Here is a 21,995-nt window from a genome sequence, read left to right as displayed (position 1 = left end):
CTTTTAAAAACTCTCTGAAAATTTCCATAGTTTCATATCAACAGGTTGGATCTCGGTGCTAATTTTAGATTGAATACTGAAACATTTTCTAGAGAGACATTTGTAATACGGGGTGTAGACTTTTCAAACTCAGTGCACCTCACTTAAAGGGCTTACACTGGTGAGTGGTTAGCATTCAAAGGGCACGGGAATGTTTTTATCCTGTCCATAAATTGAAAGGACACCCACTCCCCTTTTGTATCCAGTGTGTGCTAAGGCAATTATCAGGAGAGATTAAGCCCAAGCATACATTGATTCACCTAACTAATGTCTTAGTGTAGGGAATCTGGTGAAGAAAACAAAGATGATGTGGTAGGGCTCTATTTGTTGTTATGAAGTTTAGTGTGATGTTGCACTTCATTTAATAACTGCAAACATTGGGTAAATAGTAAATAGTAAATGATCATAAATAGGAGTTATGCAAAGCAAGATATCCAACTTCATCTTTTAAAGGGTATCTGCATGCTACTGTGGAAAAACTCGTCAGAAAAATGGACTTGCAAAAAAGGTCTCACTGGGGGAGATTCATGGCCTCAAACCCCTTCAGCATTTCTGGATAAGTGTGGTTTTAAAGACCATTTTTATGGCACCCCTGCTCCACTATACAGTTCACATTGAAGAGAGACAAAAAGATGGGAGACAGAGGGCGTGACACGCAGCAAAAGGTCCCAGACGGGATTTAAATCCAAGATGTTATCACGGCACATGGCCAGCTCTTTGGGCAACTGATCTACAACAGTCAAGAAGGGACCTCTGAACGGAACTTTAGCCCTGCCCCTCTCAGAGTGTCTGCACAACACTGCCAAGTGCCGCGTTTATGCAGATAGTAATTTTGATTAATTTGTCATCATGGGATCATAAAAGTGTCAAAGCTGTGCCTTAAAGTCACTTTGGAGCTTCAGCACGGGAACAGTTCTAGCAGCTTTAATTGATTCTTAAAAACCCATCCTCCTATCATAAGAGCCAAAACGTAAACTGTGATGTGTAGTTTAATTTTTTCAGAAGGATAAATGCTGGACGTAGCGAATACTGCAGAGCAGATGTCATTTCACGTTACCGTACTTAAGTACAATTTCGAGGTACTTCTCCATTCTTTGCTGCTTCAAGCAGTACTTTTACATCACTACTTTTCAAAAGGAAATATTGTACTTTTTACCCAAATTTTTACTACAGATATTTGATATCTGTATAGATTTTTTGGAGTTAAAATTTTCGCAAGAAAACCATATGACAAGTGTACATGTATAATGATCAATTGTTATTATTACAAAGCAACATATGGAGTAGGTTGACTTAACAACACTCGGACCAGCACCAGTAATGAAATGCCGCTTACACATTGAAACATAAATGAGTAAATGTTTAAGTAAAAGTCAAAACCCTTATTTTAAAGGTACTCTTTGGAGTTTCTGGCCAAGTTTCAGGCTATTCCATCGCTTGACAGTTGAGGGCAGTAATGTGCCAAGAAATGTAGCAGTGAGCCAAGAAAGGCAGGGAAAAAGAAGACTGAGAGCTAGCAAACATGGATGTAAACAATGCAGGTTTCAAATACATTCAGTATTTCAATGCATGTAAGAATGTAGCATTTATCAGTTATGCAAATATTTTTACGAGGAAATGCACCCAACATGTTCATCAGGCATCACACGTGGTACCTTTTACATACAAGACTTAAGTAAAATATGCAGCTAAAACTTTCATGGTTCATTGAAGTTAAATTCTGAAAGCAGGAAGTTAACATGGGGTGTAATATCCGTCAGCAAGTGAGCACTTGAGCACATCAAGTAATCATACACAGTGCGTGGGTTTATACTGTTAAATGTAATCCAGCCAATAAGTGACCATAATCTTTCCATTTAGAAATAAATCTGTTTAATCCTGTTTCATGCCCAATTAAAGACAGCACATGATGCCCATATCTTACCTCGCTGTTATGCAAATGGACACTAAAATTGCAGTTTCATCAGTGTTTAGCTGCGAGATATGACTATTTTTTGCTATTAATATTCATGGACAAGTTCGGCTATCGCAGGAGATTTGAGAAATGGATGATGAACCCATTTCAAACTCTCCCATGCCTTAGGGCAAGTTGGCTTGCCCATTCAAAATAATCAAGTAGTAGTTTGTTCTTTAGACAAGCAATTTGAGAAAACTTCCCATTGCAGCTTTGCTCAAGATGCTGAGCCAACAGAGTACAACACAATGCCAAAATCTGTTTTGAGAAAGTGCATAGCTGCAAGAGAATCCAGTACATTAAGCGTGTTAACAGATGGCAAAGCTTGAGAGGCCAGAGGCCTGTACTACAAAGCAGAATTTAGGGTTAGCGAGGTAACCTCAGGTTTAACCCTGGGTTATCAGGGCTACCATGGTGGCTCGTTTCTTACCGGGGTACTAATCTGCTCTGACGCAGGTTATGTTCAAGATAACAGATCAACGCGTATATAAAAGCAGCGCCTACTGACTGATCTGTTCTCTTGGAAAATGGCATCACCATTCGAACAAGATCCCATGGAGCTCGGTGCTGTTGGCTGCAAGCAATGTCAAAGCCATTTCATTGTGCTCTTGTATACTGACATCATCCTACAACAGAGACTGATTGAAGCACTAAAGCCTTGTACTTGTACTTATAAGATATGTAAGTAAGCCTACTTACCTCTTTTAATAATGTCTTCATCTGTATTTTTTATTTGCTCCCAAGCCCGTTTGACACCGCCGGGGTTGCAGCTGAAAGAAAAAGGCTAAAATTGTTATATGAATACATCTAAGCAAAACATTAATTTAATGGAATACGACAATGTAATTATAGTCAGATCTCCTCGTGCCCTAATGATGGGGCATTGATTATAAGCCTATTCACTTACACATTCATACAGTTGGCGTTTTTCTTTTTTCTCTTTTTTTTCCCCAGCTGTCCTGCAGGTGTAACTTTTAGCCTGGATTATGTGTTTAACTTCTTCGTATTTGTCTAATATTATAGTTTGCTCTTTGTAAAATATTCCCCCCCGGTGTCCGTGGACCTGTCCGTGTTCGCAATTGGTCATATCCTGCAAACACCACCAAGAAAACCTGGGTTGATTTACTGAGTTGTTAACCACTGTTACCTGACCACTTAGCGTGATGACGGTTGTTAGGGTTATTGAGTCCAGATAACGAAAACATATCCGTGGAATGTTGATCTTGCTTTATAGTACAGGCCTCAGGTACCAGGGAGCGTAGAAACGAACAAACCTGATTGACGGTTTCACTGAAATAGCACATTAAATAGGAGCTGAGTTTTTGCAATACGAGGGCAGCAGGGAACTTGCCTTGTGCTGAAGAAACTGAAAATCCCTGCCTGAAAGCAGCCATTGGATTTTCTGTTTCAAAGTATACTTCATTTTTTCTGATTGAAAACCGCAACCACACAAACAGGTCCCCTTCAGTATTATTTCATTTAATGTTGGGAAGTTTTCTCCAGAGAGAAATAAGAAATTCCAAATCTACAGTTTTGAGACAAGAACTTGGAGATATACATAAACAAAAAGCTTAAAACTGGATTTTTGTTTGCTCTGAATGAATTGTGTCTGACCCAAATCGCCTTTATTTATTTGTTGAGACTATTTAGATCTATTTAATTCCCTATATTCCATTTTTCGGGGTGTCACATCAAAATAATAATAAGTAGCGCCATGATATGCTGTTTGAAGCTAGACCCCAAATGATTTTGTTTAAGAGCGAACTGTTAGAGGATGATCACCCATGTGGTGATATATTCTTCTTATTCCTGCTCTGTCTGCTCATAAATTAATTGATTTAGAAAAGCCTAATTTTCTTCCATGCTCATGTTACTGTAAATAGCCCTGTTCCAGTATTCAGCAATTAGCACCCAGCTGTCAGTGCTAGTAGCTATTAGACGAGGCAATGACGGGACTGTTTTATGGAGGAATGTATCAAATACGGTAACTGGATAATTATCTAAGTCGGACCAGAATAAAATCGCATAATTTCATTGGTCTTCCTGTTGCCCTTGAGCGAGGCCACAGATGCCCACATTCATTCTTATCAACTGAGGGTGAAGACCTCTATTAACCATGGTTCATTTCAGTCCTCCTTCAGATTGGTGGTATTTGTAGGCATGATAGATAATTTCCCTTTCTTATTGTAGCATAATGTGGCATAGTTCATGAAAAGCAATGTAAATGACCTGCAGATTAGATTTAAATTTTGTACTTAATATGCTAATGAGCGTAATTATAAATTTGATTTGAAATCCACACAGATTAAGTAGAGAATATTTGCCTCTTCAATGAAATATGTCAACTCATTTAATTCATATCGTTCTACAGTCAGTTTGTCACTGTTGTTGAAATTTCGCTGAACATGGCTAAGGTTAGAGGCAGATTTGGTAATATTTGCATGTATGCACTGCCACAACTCGTACATGATGGATGGGTCTAGTCCCTGGGAAATTGCATTTGTTGAAGGTGGAGGTGATGTGCGGCTGTTGTTTACGTGCTGAAATCAAGGTTGTCCCTCTGACCCGAACGCCGCCATCAGCACGCCGCCGTCTGTCATCTCTCTCACCAGACAGGACCTTGTCCCGGTCAGCACTTTAATCAGACCGTGTGATTGCGACGTCTTTTTGTATGTGCTCTTTAGGCTGTGCAGGCTCCCAGGAGTTCTGCTGAATAGAGAGGCAGTGTCTACTTAATCACCACCAGGCAGTAAAGTTGAAATAAAACACACATGAAGGAGCCACAGATTGTGTGGCGAACACGCTGTCCCTTCATATATTAGATTATATGAAAGTCAAACTATTGGACTAACTATTTCCCCTCTTTTTATGATCATTTTTGCTGATAGTTAATAATGCCACTGGTTTACTACCTTATTGTTTTATTTCTGGCCAACAGATTAGAACAACACTGCACTGAGCCCCATCACTTTACTGGTAGAGGACATGAGTGCAGTGCAGTGTGGAATCAGTGCATTAACGAAACGAAATGTTCTCTTTTCTACACCCACACTTTGATATGTAACTCTTTCATGTTAACAGGTGCTAATGTAATGCCTTCCCTTCTGAGACCCTGCAAAGCAAACACACACACACACACACAAATATACAAATACACACACACACACACAGAGCTGCACATTAAAGACACACTTCAAACATTCAGAAACCCTGTCATCATCCTCACCATCATCTGAAGCCTGCCTTATCCTATGATATAGCTTTTAGCATAATTATGATATACAAGAGATGGTTTAGCTTTTTAGCCATTTAGGCTAGTCACATATTGTTTATACTGTCAGTTGTCCTGCTTAATAACCATTTGCTAGACAAGGTTTTCTCTATCTCATTCTTGTTTCTGTGATCAATGGGAATACAGTTTTTTGCTGACTTAAAGAGCCATTATGACTCCCATTAAAAAAAAAAAAAAAAAAAAAACAAAACAAACAAAAACAAATTATTTCCATCAGGCAAATAACAGTCTCCCAATTTATGTTAATATTTTGTACTGTACTTTAGTCCACTCATCCTGCAGCAGTTGTACGTGTTGTCTCATCTTAATTACTTCATTACACTTCCCATTCAGAATATCTCAGGCAGTGGTATGACGAAAGCATGGGAATGCAAATTGCGAATCTGTGCAAATTCTAGTTTAAAGTATTTTAATATCTGCTATATTACTGCTCAGCACTCATTTTTGTATACACTATACAGTGGGGGAGAGCAGGGCACAACCTAACACATTTTGATTTTTGCGAAATAATTTAAAAAATATTGAAGTTGGAATAATCATGTTCTGGTACAAGCAACATATACATCTCTGCTATGGACAAACACTTGAACTTTGTTATTCGCAGCCACCGTTCATGTACGATTCCACCGAAAATGACGGGAAGTGCAATGTTACAACTTAAACCACGAGTGGGATTAACTGTAACCGACAGAGGGTTCGCTGTAACACTTGCTAGAAAACTCTGATAAATTAGTGCAAACAAAATTAATTCAGTGTAATTCTGGGTTGCATGAAACGAATATATATTTTCCAACCACACTGCATTACATATTATCTCTCTATGTGACAGACACATCAATCAATAGATACACATGTCAAATTATATATGAATACTGATACGACACCACTCTACTCACTCCCCTGTTTTCTTTTTCGATGCCTCATTCTGTTTAAAAAATTCCATGTAAATAGTTGTTTTTATTTTATATGAGAGAGAAAAAAGAAGAAAAAAGAAAGGTGGCTTAGTCGTAACGCCGTGTAACAAGTCACCCCGCAGCATGGAGGCTGCACTCACTTGCTGTGAGCTGGTCACGTGTTTCAAAACGGTCCTACGTTGTAGGCAACAAGCTGGTGATTGAAGTAATATAAATCTGGATTTTTTTTTTTTTTTTTATTTACATACGCAGCTCACTAACTGAAAAATCACTTCTGATGGGAAAAAAAAAAAGACTCGTATGCCCTGAAACACCCTTTGGCACAGATTTCTTCAAAACGCTGACGAATCACTCTGATTCGCAGCGGGCTCGCTGCGTTTATTGACGCCAGATGGTGCCACCCTGATCACATTACCGTAAAGGAACATTTCTCGCACATTTAGCCGTTAGCCGTGGGGCTATGTCTACACACCTAGGGAGTTCTCACACGCCAACTTGGTTGTTGTTTACACCCCCCCCCCACTAAACACGGCAGCCGCGTGTGACGTCACCCCCCCCTTGCCGGCACCCCAGCGTTTCCTCATGATCTCTTCGTGTCACGTGACACCGGATACATTAGTTCCTGCACATTTGCATTAGTACATTTTTGCTGTTCACTTACTCTGCATTTATTATTTAACGCCATCTGGGTCGGGGTTTGGGGTTGGTCAGTAGAGAAATGATGCGGCATGAAATGAACCAAGAAATGCATAGTGATAACGCGCGAGATGACTTAAGGACATCGGTGAGTTATTCATTTCAGTCACGCGTCTTGGTGTGACCAGGCTGGATGATGTGGCCGGAGGCACACGCTGCTAGACCTTGAGTAACAACATAAAAAGACTGTGTTAAATTTTGCCCCGCTTTAGGTTGTTCCACGTGCTCCCCTATTATCTTAAACTGACAGTGTTTTATACACTTGATGTTTATTAGTGCCGGGCTGACGTCGGTAGTATAATGTGTTACCTAATCAAGTGTATCTTAAAATACAGTTTTATGTCAGAGTTGAAGGGTTGAATTATTCTCAAAATATGTGATGGATTATAAGAAATCAGCAAATGATTGCCCTCTGTGTCATTCCCATAAACTCCGAGAACTCAGTCAGCTGCCGACGCGCGGTCAACTCTGCCGTTGAGGTCGGACAAAAAGCTGCTTGCAGCTTGTAAGTGTGCAGTATATCACAGTCCTGCAACTTGTGTGTAGGTTGGTCCTTTGCCTGAGGATGATTTGTGGAAAACTAGCAACAACATCAGAGACATCCTACCCAAACAAATATCCACCAGACACAGTGCTGCTCTCCTGAGCTTATAAACTGCACATTTCATAAGATTTCTCAGATAGGAGGAATGAAAAAACACAACTCGCGGTGGGGCGCAGGGCAAGACATGAGGTTCTAACATCTCGCATTTTTTTTCATAATAGGTAGCAAAAAAACCCACCCAGGCATGTGGGTGTTTAAGACCTTGGCTCAATCGCAACTCAGTTAAGCAAAGTATGTGTGGCAGAATTGGGACATGTGCCACAAAAGTAACGGTAGTCTGACTTTCAGTCCGCATTATAAGTTAATCTCCAGAAAAACAAGAAAAAAAAGAAAAACAGAACCCTCAATTTACTATCATGTAAATAAAAATAAAAAAAATCTGGTTTATTCATTTTATGCATGTGAAAATTACAGTCGTGCAATATTCCACCAGTCAGTGATGAATCAAAGGGACGATCACTAAAGCGCTGTATGTCTATGACATAGAGAACAGTCAGTGAGTGAACTAGGTAATGAGTTGGGACACAGCCAGTGTCAAGGTGGCTCCGGAGCCACAGAAGACATCATGAGACTTTTTTCAAATGCTGTGTTGTTCTGCCACTGACACAGAAGAACACTTTGAGGTGTAAAGCCGGGGAAGTTTCACTTTTTTTAATAAATGGATTCAGGTTGGCCCAAACCGGTAAAACCATTCACACATTGAACATTGAGGACTTTTAAATAATCAACAAAATGAACTTGAAAGGCGAAGTTAGGTGTGTTACTTATATGCATGTAAAATGTCTGAAATTAGGTTCTGGATAAATGGCTGCGTGACACTGCAAAGTTCAGTGTGTGCATTTGAATCCGCTCAAAGTCATCTCGTTCTGCTCAACTAGCCTCCGTAAGTTAGCCATCGAGGCAAAAGACTTACTTCTGCTAGTATGTTTGACTTGGCTTTTCATTTCAGTCCTAACTGTGGCCATAGGGTCTGCGTGAGAACCGGAACACGGTGGCAGCTGCTGCAGCATGCCGGCAGAACTGCAATAAATTTGATGAAAAGCTTGATACGGGATTTTATTAAAAGAGTCGGTGAGGCGGGACATCACTGACGAGTAAGAGCCAGAAAGGCAACTCCTAAGTTCAGTTGAAGGCAGGCGCCCTGTAACCGTCAGCCTGCCTGGAATAAAACAGTAGATTCAAATAGTCTTGCTTACTGCGGTTCAAAATTACAGCTGCCAGCGGGTTTCTCATCATCCCGATCGGAGTGGTGGCAGTAATCAAGTCATATCCGTAATCCAAATCCGACCCCCCACAACCCCATTCCCTCCTGCCTCCCCAATGCCTGGCTTAACTCGTCCTCTTGTGTTTTCCCTGAGTGACACTTGGAAGTTGAGGAGAGGCTTCACTGATTGCCCTTGATGTGAATCAGATGCGTCTATCTGCTTGTTGCCAACTTCTTAGCCCTTGGTCAAATGAGAGGAAACAAGACGTGGAGCAGATATTTGCTATTTTTCAATATAACATTTTTTTTTAAAATTAATTTCACTCCTTTTATACGTTTACACCTGTGTCATAACGAATAAGCACAAAGCCACCCCAGAGCATTTGTTAACGTCAGGAGAGATTATTAATAGAGCCGACACAATTAGTCACTAAATCGATTAGTTGATCGACAGAAAATTTATCAGAAATAAACATTAAAGACATTTCTCAACTGTGTGGATATGCTGCATCTGCTGCTATCTTATCGGGTTTGGACTGTAGGTCAGATATTTAATATCTGACTGTAAGTCGGGTGAAATAAGTGCTTTTGGAAATCGAAATTTAGCATGATTTTCTGATATTTTATAGACGACATAAAGTAATGAGGTGAGGAAAAAAATCATTAGTTGAAGCCCTGTTTATGGCCCTTTTATAGTTTTAAGCTCCAAGGAAAAGAAGAAAAGGTGCTAAATCACACATGCAACATATTTAATATTAAGGCAACGAGTTGGGAAGCGGGGAAACAAACTGCTCAGTCATTTACAGTCTGTGTGGGGGTGTGTGAGGGTAAAACTCATCTCCGCAATGCAGGTCAGAAACAGGGCTTAAGTTAGTTCAAAAAAATGCCTGGTGGACACGTTTTACCCACTGGAGTGTGCTTCCGGTTGAAGCCGGTTCCAAAGTTCATACTCTCCTGCTGATCAGACGCTCTGTGGTATTTGCGTTAAGCACGATCACACACAGAGGTATTTTCAGAAGTGCTTTGTGCTATCCCGTGGCTGAAGTCCTCCATTAAGTTTTTACCACCTCTGCTGACCAGTTTCCTAGGGGAAAACACTGCTAATACATATTTAACATCAGCTGAAGGTTTCTGAGTTTATGATGTGTTGTTTTATAAATATCCTTAAACGCTAGTCTTCTCGTCTTATCCGTGAACACTTCTGTCTTACCAGGGCAATGCAGATATTACGTACTGTATATGGAAACTTTGTCAAATAGCGCTTTTCCCATCCTCATCTTAGTAAATCACACGCAGCGCACAATTTGTGAGTGAGAGACTGAACCAACAAAAGACAACATGTAATGTAATGTTGAGGACTGTTGAAAAAACACACTTCATCATGTTTAAGTTTGCATACAATAAGAGTGGTTTTTACAGTTCCTCATGTCGGGAAGTTTTGTCACACACTGCTGGTGTGAGCAACATAGGAAAAATTCACGACAGTGTTAATGTCGTGAGGATGTTGCCTCTGGTGCAGAACAACATGTTTCACGTACCGTTCTCCGACAACCCTGGAAACAAAGCTGGATTAGATGTTGTACTAAAATGTCTCTGGGGAAAAAGGTGAAGCACCCCCACAAAAAAAAAGGGATTGCTTTATCGTTCGCGGTAGCAGTAGGCATTGATGCCTGGCAGAGTACGCCTTTCAGAGTAAACAAAAAGGCTCAATCCAGCCTGATTATAGCACAACAATTACTGAAGCTGGAAACGCAGTGTTGCACAGCTTTGAAAAGCAAGGACGGGCACAACTGCATTAGATACACTCAAATTACTGATTTAATTGACGCTGGCAAACATCAGAGGTTCCTGGGATGCTCTTAAAGCCGTCATTTTTGTGATATACCGCAGGTCCTCTCGATGAGAGGCCATAGGAAGACAGAATGAGTCACATCAACACGATGCATCAGGCTAAGGAAAGACACAGAAACTGAACATCAGCAGCTCTGCGATGCCAAATGTATGTATTTTTTTTTAAATATAGGAGGAGTGTATAGAAAACAAACACAGTGTGAATATGTAATTATGAGGAAAAAGAGGGGTTTGGCATTGACCTGGTTAAGGTTTAAATCAAATGCAGCTCTTCCAGGCACACTCATACTTTGACCGCGAGGGGTTTCGTGTCACGGTGGAAATGATTTGGCTTGTACATGACAACGCAGAGGGGCAGAGTGGATTGTCTGATGAACTCAACCCAAGCAGAAAATACAGAAATACACTGAGGTTTTACTTTTCATCGTTACATATGGCTGAAGGTAAAACAGAGCAAGAGATAAAGTGAGAAATTAATATTTATATAAGTAAAACTGAATCTTTGTGGTTTTCTGATTAAGAATATGCATCATTTCAGCATTGTACTAGTGGTTAAAGGATTTTTTTTTTTCAGGGTATCTTTTAATAGTTTTATTTGCTTTACTATATTTTCACTAGTTTAAGTTTCAAATTTCTGTTGTTTATTTTCTTTTATTTTTGTTTTGTTCTGACAGCTGAACCTCCTTTTTTTTATAAAGTACTTGTCGGTCTAGAAACAGTATTGTTTCCAAGTACAAGTAGAGAATGATAGTGTTACATGCCGAGGGAAAGCAATTGGCATCTACTTATGAATGAAAATGCCTGCGAGTAATCATTGAATTATTCATCTAATATGCTAAGTATTTCTATTTCAATGCTTTAAACGTCCCTTGGTGTAAAATTACATAACCTAAGTGATGAACAAATCAGAAGGACTCACTCAGGGTGAGAAAATGGAGGGATCTTATATCATTTTCATATCACAATTCACTACTGCTGTACTTTTATATCAAACAAAGCCTGAAAAGTATAAAGAAAAAAAACAGTTTAAACATTTGGTGGACAGTTCACATGATTAACCCCTGGTCAAACCTTCTCCGCACAAACCCTGCTGCAGACCCCAAAAATGATTTCTTCTCTTAATTCTCTGTTTTCACCCTGAACTTCGAGAAAGAATGAAAGAGGCAGAATATCTGCAGTTATTACTCATGTGTAAAATTAGTTTACACTACTTTAATTTCATCTGTCTAAATGATAAAATACTTAAATACCAATCGCTCAGCAATTAATTATGTTTCTAACAGATGCATCCAGGCTCTCATTGTTGGACGGTACTTGTTTTCAAATCCTTATTATGACTGACAATTTAATGTGACTAATTTGGAACTTTTTATTATTTTGCTGCTCAGCTTGATCAAATTACATACCATTCTTCTATTAACTATTTTTCTAACGTAACACTCAGTAGAATAATTTGTTCGGGGAACTAAAATGTTAAAACATGCTTTATTTTCTGAACCCTTTATTAGTAGGACTGAAAAGAGACAACGATCCTCAACAATGGCAATGTCAGTGTCACGCTGAAAATTTTGTGTATGCGCTACGGTACTGCAACAATAGCCGAGAGGGCACTCCATAGTGAGCTTATGCTTGTCAAAAAAACAGAATTACCCATAATCATTGCAAAGAAAGGAATCAGTGACACACGGAATGGGAAAAGAGAAAGTTTTCTTTAAAATATACAACCATATTTTGTTCAAGTGCCCAGCAGTATCCATAAATACTCAGAAAAACTTAGCAACAGCAGGCCAGGGGATCATTTTTAGAAAAGTGGGGGTGCTTTTGGGCACTACGAGAACATAAATTATAAATTTGAAGATAAAAGATAATAGCCTACAACACTGGCATCACAACTAAAACAAAAAGAAACTGTTTCGCAAAGACACATCTCTCTCAGAGGTACATTACCTACACTAAAAAATACTACAATTTAAAAAATGACGATGAATTTTCCATTCATGTAAATATTTCAGTTTTTGTATTTGGGTTTTGTGATGTATTTTATGAAATTTCAAGTGTACACATACAGCGGGTTCCATAGATTTTTTTGAAATATTGTGGCGTTCAAGGGCCGTGCATTGTTTTGGCCTTGACTGACAAAGCAAAATTGGCTTCCCCCATCACAAATTGTCTCCCCACTAAACTAATTAAAGAAGACTTAGTGTGACATCTCCTGACATGCATGCAAATAATATTCCATGCTGTATGCAATGTTTATATAACAGTTGGTAAACATGACTGACTTTTGTTTCAGATGTTGGATGGTGGTCACGCTCTGCTAGAGGAATATATTAATCCGCTGACAGGCCTTGGGCAATCCCCCCTATTAAAACTATTTATTTGCCCCCCTGCTAATGGCATAATTAATCTAGCCTGTAATTGGAGGTACCATAAACGGCTTGTCTGCCCATAATCTGCATGACAGCAAATAAACTCCTGTTATGCTCGGTAGCTGTTGGTTTCTGCAGCTGCTGCCTCGTAAAATAGTATTAGTATTAGTATTTAACACACCGATCCTACGATCACAAACATGGCATGGTGTATTAGCCTGTGTAACACCGGCACCGCACTCACTGGACCCTCTGATGAATACTGACACAATCTTTTATATCCACTTTGATCACATGTTCATGTAACAAGTACATCACGTGGCAGTTTTTTAACTGTGCAGTAACGATAACTTCAAGTTCAAATTTCCCCCTTAACCACTGTTAGCCAACTTTGGGTTTTCACTTAATATTGAGGGAGAAAAACAAAAGAACGAGTCCAACATGTTGCTGCAACTTAAATTTGCTCTTGTTTGTAGCTCAGATTTATCCACATTCAAACTCATTTTTGTTTAACCTTAACTCACCCACAAACAAGTTACAGCAAATATTGTACAGTTTGTATTAGTAGAGTTGAATTGTATTCATGTCAAAAAATAATCTGATAATTATGATTCTCCCTGCCAAAAGATATGGCTTTTGCAAAAAGGCCAGCTTATTTTTATAAGATTGCTGTAATAACTGATGGGCGATAATGTTTTCTGTCCTCGTGTGCTATATTCTGTGACTCTGTTACATAAATTGACAAACCAGGAAGCTGGGGACAGCACATAAGACCTGGTGTAGAAAATTGGCTGCGAGGCATCCCAACGGTACTTTGGGAGTAAAATTCAAGGGAATACAGTTTCTTTAGGAGACTTTCTTGCCCTGAATTGACCCCGTCAACAAGCACAGCTTAATTATTTGTGATAAATAAGTTATTAAACAAAATATCTCATGGGACTCAGGCAGGGTTACATAAATTTCTGCTGACAAAGCTATAAAAGATAATGAATAGAATAGTAACGGGCCATAAAGGACATTTAAAGGAAGGTACGGACATGACAGCTAAAAGTCTTGTTTCAGAGCTAGATGGACAATTTAGCTTGGTTTGTTTGCAATTGTTTGACATTTTGGAGAATATATGTTTCAGTAATACATCCTCAAAGCAGATAGCCAAAGAAGACAGAAGTAGACTCCGGTTGGAAGGTAAATTGTTTTGTTACCAAGAAGACCCACAGTTATTGAGAAACGACAGATTCTTGGCTGTGTATTTATTTAGTCCTCGGACTATTTGTATAGTTGACTTGTGGAAAGAATGATTGATAGAGCTCAGATTCGGTTGTGGGTGGGTACTGAAATAATACCCCCAAGGACACCGAGCCAAGGGGAATCCTTTAATTTGTCCTTGTCTGAACCGCCGACTGTCTCCTGCCAATGTTCCAAAAATAGCAGGGAGAGTTCATGTTGGGCTGGGGGAGACATTAGGTTACTCAACCTGCTGACAAACTGAGCTCCTCTGATTATTTTCCTGCAGCTAATTGGTAAGCAGAAGATGGTGGATGGTATCCTCAGTGTCTTTGTAGTAAATTTTACAGGTCTCTTCATATGCAGCGCAATCTTTTTGCGGTCGCTATCAACTCAGTTTTTTGTGGTTTTGTTTTGTTTTGTTTAAATTATTTTTTAGTATCGACAGAACAAACAACACAGACAGAGGAATGATTGCCCAGGAATACACGTCCGAACAGCAAATAAAAAGTATAACAACCCACAAAACAGAGAAATAAATAGAATAAAGATGAAAAAAGGATGTAGGTATAGCAGCAAAACCAGTTTACAATAGGGTACATCAGACAATCATTCCGTGAGTGTTGACATAGATGTGTGCAGAAAGATATTGCTATTACTCTAGAGTCTGCATCCAGTGGATGCTGAAAAGAGATTGAACATCAACTAATACCCCCTTTGAGCATTTTCATGAAAATCACACTGCCGTGGGTTCACCATGGGTTGCTCTCTGCTCTCCTCACTTCCCCTTCAACTTCAATCCACTAATGTTAGCTGCAGGGTTGTTATTGTTGTATTGTTTGCCTTGTCGCATGTTACGGTTTTATTTTGAGAAGTGTGTTTTAGATAATGCAGTGACAAATGGCGGTTGTCTGTGACACACTTGTGTGGGCACAAAGAGAAACTTGCCCACACAGGGTTAGGATTCAAACTCCATGATTTTACCAGTGTTTACTCATGTGAAACCATATCATCAAGGTCTGACATACAGTATGTTACGAGCTATGTCATAAGACTGAATCTTGAGCTTTTAGTTTCTCTATCTGTCAAGGAGCTCAATAGTGACTCCAGGACTCACAAATGCAAACTATCAGTAATGTGGCAGACATATTCTGTAGTAGAAAGTATAGACAAGCATGTAAGTAGTTGTGAATTTGCCCAGAAAAAGCTGCATTTATGTTTTATGGAACCTGTTTTATTGATAGCATTTACAGGCCAGCACTTGTCAACAGTGGACCATGAGGTCCTGTAGCTCTCTCTGTGAGGCCAGATGCCACAAGCCTTGGCCTCCTTTATTGAGCCATTGCTTGGATGTCGACTGTAGTGTTTGGTGGTGTTTCCTTTAGCCTCAGCAGTTCTATTTCACACTGCAAGGTCAGCCTCATATAATTCAAGAGACCTGCCCTGACTCCAAGGTTGAAAAATATTTGTGATGATGCCTCCTCTTCAGTCTTGGGAGTTTCATGAGTTTCATGTAGACAGCCAGGGACTAATTTCAAACTGCAGATGTCTGAAATGAAAGGTTTCATTATCTCATCACCACTGCTTTATGGCCATGTGACTGGTGGTGCCATGTCTGATCATAAGCCATTTCGTCAGGCATTCTGGTCGTCATTATCACACTTCTTTGCCCTGACAAAGGGGGATCTTTGTTTGGGAAGAGGCTGCTAGAACACTGGACTCTTAGGAGGTTATGGTACAATCATGCAGCTGTTACCATTTGTTTGTTGTAATGAGCAATTTATATTGGATTCGGTAGAAAAAGTCCAGATTTGAGCTAAGAACCTGTGATATACATGTTTCTGTGTCAGTGGGCTTCAAATTCTAGGTCTTGTTCGTTTCACAGATACCCAAGGGCCTACTCCATTAGGTAATGAATAATATGGCAGATAGGGAGGAATCTCTCACCCCATCTTTCCCTGGTGCATGAACCTGCAATAAATTTCCTGCCAACGCCATATGGTAGCAAGTCATGTGTGGGATTCAGTAAGCCATGTTATTTATTTATTTCCCAGGTGTTGCTTTTCTATTACTGATTTATGGGTTGTCTTGTATGATCTGCTGCTGGGATCTATGACATGGGGTGTGCAAGGTTTTTGGAATATGGCCGAGGCTGAAACAAAGACATGGATTCGGAATACGGTTTCACGGACTCGGCTCCATCCATGAGCATTTCGGTTTTCTATTTTTTCCCTTTGGACCTAGCAAGTGAGGAATGGTCAGTCAGATTCTATTATTAAAAAAAGTGATTAATGTAAAAGGGGGAGCTAAGTGAGAGATTTTTTGACTATCAGCAATTATTTAGCAAGGAATTATTCAGCTACATCAAGTGCATATGCTTTGCTTGAAGCTGTTGTTGTCATTTGGAGTTTCTGATTACATAAGGATGAATCAGAGAGAATCCTTCTGATCTTTTGAATTTTGTTGTGGAGGGAAAAAAGGACACATCAGTTTAACAAGCTGTGATGGTGTGTTCTGGCTGGGGTTGTGGTTGTTTCTTTAACCATTGTCCCGTATTTTAAACATATGTATGTATATAAATATATATATATATATATATATATATATATATATATATATATATATATATATATATATATATATATTTAATCTTTTAACTACTGCTTGATCAAGTCATACTCTGCAGCCTCTATATGCATGTTATTAACCTCAAAACATCGTCCTCAAATTAATTCTCATATAAATAGCATGATGCATTTTGAAGAGTGAAATTGGTTGATTTTTGTGCCACTCTTTGGGTGTTTATTTTGTCAATCCCAGAATACAATTTTGTTGTTCAATCTTTTTTTTTTTTTTTTTTTCTACATTAGCCAAGTTGCAAAGCAATGGCCAAAGTAAAATGGGACAAATGAGGAGCACAGAGTAGGGCAGGGCCATTTTACTCACTGATCAAAATTTGTCTCCTGATAAACAAACCTTGTTCAGGCAGAAAAAAAAAACTCCATACCTTACACCAGTTGATTCCAGTTCTATAATTAGGATCAAATTATTGCACTTGGCCTTTTCTTTTTACCGCTTCCCGCTGTCTGCAGTGGATAAGCGGGGATGGGCTCTTGTGACTGCTGTTATAAACAGTTACATTTAGAATAGTCAAGAGGTCATCAAAGTAATCAAATTCAAAGGCTTTAGGGGAAATTTAGGGCCTCTTGACTCTTTTATTAGCATGGTAACCACATTCAGATACTTGATTTTAAACACCTCCCGGAAGACTTGTTTCTGTCCTTGAGTCAGTAAACAAGGATGTTAGATTAAATGAAAAATAGATTTCCCAGTTTTTAGATTTGTGCCAGGCAGTGAAACGGGAACATATAAGTCGTAACTCTTATTCTGTCGATTAGGGGGGTAACAAGTAGATGAGGTTGTTAAATAAAGGCCTGATATGTCCGGTCATCCAACTCCTGAGCTTTCTTCCCCCTCTTGCCTGTTCACTTATGGTACACCAGGTCTCTTAAACTCTTCTTTTTGTACCCAGATCTTCTTTGTCCCCAGTTCTTAAATAGTTGGAATTACACTGTGCCATTTACAATAAAAAGATAATCTTTATAATGGCTATAGTTAATAAAAACATGCTGTGAAGTAATATTTGCCTCTCTGGTAGCTCAGTAATAAATGACAAGAACACATCTGCATTCAACTGGACTTCAGTTTTGCAAAGAGAAAAACAGGATTTGACAAATGGCCCTGTAGATTCTTTTTTCTCTTAATAATTGGATGGAATATATGAATATTTAAATGGATATGTGGGGCATACCTCTGGTCAAAAGACCTATCTCTGTAAAACGAGCCTTCACTAAATTGGTTGATTGAAAGGAATGGATTTTTTTTTTTTTTTTCTCTTTTTATTCATCCAGGGACTGTGCTGAGTAGATATTAGTTTTCTCCGTTATTGCTCTACCCTTTAGCTTAAACGATGGTGCTTTTAATCCAGTTTAAAACACCTCTTTCTCCCAAGGGTGCCAATAAAGAGTGAATTCTCTCAGCCAGTGGCAGACATTTAATTGTGAAAACTCACTCTCATTCTCTCAACAGACAAAACTATGATGGGCTGGAAAGGAAGCTAAAGGAAGTCTTCAGTGAACGAAGCAGCATCTTGCACCAGCTTTCCAAGACATCAAAGGAGCTGGACAGCATAAAAGGCAACCTTCAGGTGGGAATCTTACTGTTTCTCTTTGAACGATACAGCGATGTTAGAAGGCTTAGTTGGCTGTGAGTTCTGGGCCAGAGGTAATTTTCCATCCTCTACTCAGGCCATCTTATGACTGGGAAACCCATGACTCTCTCATCACTAATTTTTCAGTCAGTCTGCTGTAAAGCAACTCGCTGATGTTAAATATTAATGTGCAAATGTTTTTCAAGTTAGCGAGCCCACCCATTGTTAAGCTTGTGATGTGTTACTGGAAATGCGACTGCTGAATAGGCAAAGCACAGTTGGAAATGCAGATTAATTAGAAAGCAAGTAAGCCTTTTTTTTTTTTTTTTTACAATTGTGAAAACAGCAGTTACAAAGAGCAGAGAAGAGAAAGATAAAATGGGAAGGGTTGATAGGACCATCAGTTCAAAAATGTAAACATTGCTCCATCCAATTTTCAAAGTCTTTTGCTGTAATCATCATCAATACTCGTTTTAACTCCACGCTAGATTTTGGGAGGAGGAAAATCATAGCTACAACGGCCTCTTTGGCTTGAAAGGTAAAAGTCTGTCAACACCCAAACTGGGCGTTCAAAAAGCATGTTGTCAACAATTATTTTCAGGGCAAGCCACATCATTAGACTGGGCGCAGTTGCTCAAAGAAAACCTATGGTTTATTACGATTTGCTTTCGTTGTTCCAGCCATTGGTTCTATTGGTTAACATTGATCACCACAGTAATTAATGAGTAGAGGGAACACGACGACATCCCTGAAAATAGGTCTAAAGGGGTAACAGGGCCAAGCAGGCAGACAGGCAGACAAGTTTTAAACAAACCCCCAGGTTAGTTCAATTTATTTGGGAGAAAAACAGAAAGCTGCCAGTAATATAACAACTTGAGCTGCCGGTTGTAAACATCCATCCCAGTTTACAGACCAGCTTTTTATTTCAGCTTCCTATGATACATACTGTAGTCGTGTGCACTCACAGTTCACCTGTGCAATGAAGGGAATTGGCAGCATCAATGATCCGCTCACCTTCTGTTTATCAGAATACTACCAGCTTGTTTACAGCCAGTAAGATGACCACCACTGTTTCTTGTTACTTTGGATCCATTTTTAGCTCTGTCACCTTGGAGAAAACAGTGTTAAATGAAATGTAAAATGTAAATGTAAAAATGAAACCCAAGTTTTCTTTATTTGTATCCCTCATTAATTAATGGCACACATTTATTCTGAAAGAATGCCATGGATCTTTTTAAACCAGAATGTAAACAAACCTCCCATGAGTTTCAGGCTTCTGATGTTTTTTTTGTTTTGTTTTTTTTTTAAATTAAATAAAATTAGAAATATATTTGTTAACCTCCAGATCCACTTTACATACATATGTGTGCATGAGAGTTTCGAAAAACTGACCTGAAAACATTGACCTGATAATGAGGATTATTATTCCTGTTGCAAAGGAAGGTATCTGTTGGTTCTGCCAACTACTGGTCTTGGACATGCTATCAAGTAATGTACTTTATTACACTCTAGATGTAATTCTGTCAGCATTTCACAAAACACAATTATCTCAGATACTGCACATCACTTCCCACCAGTCAGTTTAGGTCAACTTCATTTCGGTTCTTGGCAATGACAAAAGAGGGGCCGTACTCAATTATACATTCAGATATTTTAATTATTTAGTATTTTTCAGTTGCATTAGTGTATGCAACAATAATCTTTCAAAACGTGCCTCCCTTTTGGACATTTAGACCTTGGGCGCCTTATGCCCTGCGTTTCTGAGCAGCACTCCCAAGTCTGAATGATAGTTTTGTCTTCGCAGGGTGTTTATGTTTTTAGACTTCAGGCAACTTGTGTGGGTCAGTAGAATTGTCATAAAATCAATAATCAAGCAAATGATATGAACACTTTCTGCATTTGTGTGTGTTTGTGAGAGATGTCCCATGTTTCTGGAAAAAGCTCATGTGGTATGGCCACCATCCTCCGCAGGGCAAGCTTTGATGTCTGTTCACTCCAGGCTAGCTAGGTTTGCATCTATCTGCACCCCTGGGCCCTGCGCCAGCACGCTGGGGCAGGGCAGAGGTTTGGTTAGCTTTGGAATAGTGTGCCGTGAGACCAACTTATTCTTCAGGGGGAAAACATCATCTACATAAAAATCATCAACTTTTAAAAGAGAATCAAGTCAACAGGGCGAAGCATTTAGTATTTCTGGAAAGATTTGATGGAGCAAGTGTTTATGGCTTTAACGAGTTGCCCTCTGGGTGCAGGTCAGCAACCCTAATAATTGAACTTTGTGCGGTGGGGAATTTATTCTTGTCACCACCTCCCGGGTGAGATCTTGCAGAGCAGTTAATACAAGAATAGGTCTGTTGCCCTGCACCTAACTGTGGGCATTTGCACATAAGTTATTGTTTAAATTTAATATCATATAACCTGAGGGGATTTGTCAGTGATCTTAGTCATTACATCCCTGCATACTACTTATTCTTTTTTTGTTTTTTTGTTTTTTTCAAAATGAAAGCAATGGTATAATAATAGCACAGTGACAATTGTATGTGAAGGACAGTCAGTTATGTGATCCACTGAATATGGTTTTCATTTAGTTTTGACATAAAAATGCAGGATCTGTAAATCAGCCCCATATTCACTTTAAAAGATTAATGTAACCGCATAAACTTTCGCACTGCATTTTACAATCTGTAACATTGGGCCAAGTTTGGTGTGAAATTAAATGGTTTACTTTATGTCACAAAGTAATGGTAAGGTTAGGTAGTGGAGATTAAAGCCACACAAAAATTTCTAGTATCACAAAACTGTACTCAAATCGTTACCCCCTCTTGTTTTTAGATTAATGAATATATTTTATATTTTTCATATGGACCTTCCCTCAAGCACTTGAAGTGTCCATTTAACCACAACACTTAAATTGTCTAACTAAAATAAATACAAAACAAACATAAGGGAACAAAAATAAAATGTTGAATGCAGGTCTCTACTTACCAATCCATGGTCTGCTTTGGCCAGAATATGCATTTGAAGATTTCTGGCATCCAAACGTTTACCTGGAAGCACATCCAAACCTGTAAACTGTTTTGCGACAATAAGCCTGTTTTCAGATGACAAAAAAAGGCTTGTAAAAATCTGTAGCCTGAGCATTTATCATCCCTTTTTTGTGGACGATGGTGGAGGCTGGAGTAGAAACGTGGCCATTTGACACGTGGCTCTATGACAGATGAAACAAATCCTTGAAATTCGAGGGGATATCAACAAAGAGACAATGCAGGCACTGCATTGCTAATATTATACATTTCCAAGCTGTTTAGTGTTCTAACTGCACAGTTTCGGCTCAGCATTAGCTTAGCTGAAGTTAATAGACATGCTCTATTATGAAGAGTAGTTGTTGGCTCCCCTTCTTCCTCCTCTTCAACATAAATGTGCATGAAGTGAAGTTGGGTGCTGAGGAGGAGGAGAAACATCTCCTCTGTGACAGGTGGAAACAGGTTTCATGGAAATGTGGTGTAAATTGCCACAGATATCACTTTCAACCCTGATTTAAATAGAAGCTATCTCTCCCTCTGAGTCCACATTTTCCATCTGGGAATTTCTGTTCAGCTCATAACATATAAAGAATATCTCGGAAGACTTGCAGGGCAATC

At 39.1% G+C, this 21,995-nt stretch overlaps 1 protein-coding gene across 1 annotated transcript in view; it reads left to right on the top strand.

Moving 5' to 3' along the window:
• luzp2 (leucine zipper protein 2) overlaps positions 1-21,995 on the top strand; it is a 203,837-nt gene that overhangs the window by 112,465 nt on the left and 69,377 nt on the right. The window contains exon 2 of the mRNA XM_040127445.1: positions 18,237-18,354. Coding sequence (XP_039983379.1) covers positions 18,237-18,354 — 118 coding nt within the window. The remainder of the gene's footprint in view (positions 1-18,236; positions 18,355-21,995) is intronic.

The sequence above is a fragment of the Xiphias gladius genome, chromosome 1, assembly GCF_016859285.1.
Source record: "Xiphias gladius isolate SHS-SW01 ecotype Sanya breed wild chromosome 1, ASM1685928v1, whole genome shotgun sequence".
Lineage (NCBI taxonomy): Eukaryota > Metazoa > Chordata > Actinopteri > Istiophoriformes > Xiphiidae > Xiphias > Xiphias gladius.
The sequence above is the reverse complement of the archived record's forward strand: the minus strand, read 5'-3'. Positions and strand labels throughout refer to the sequence as shown.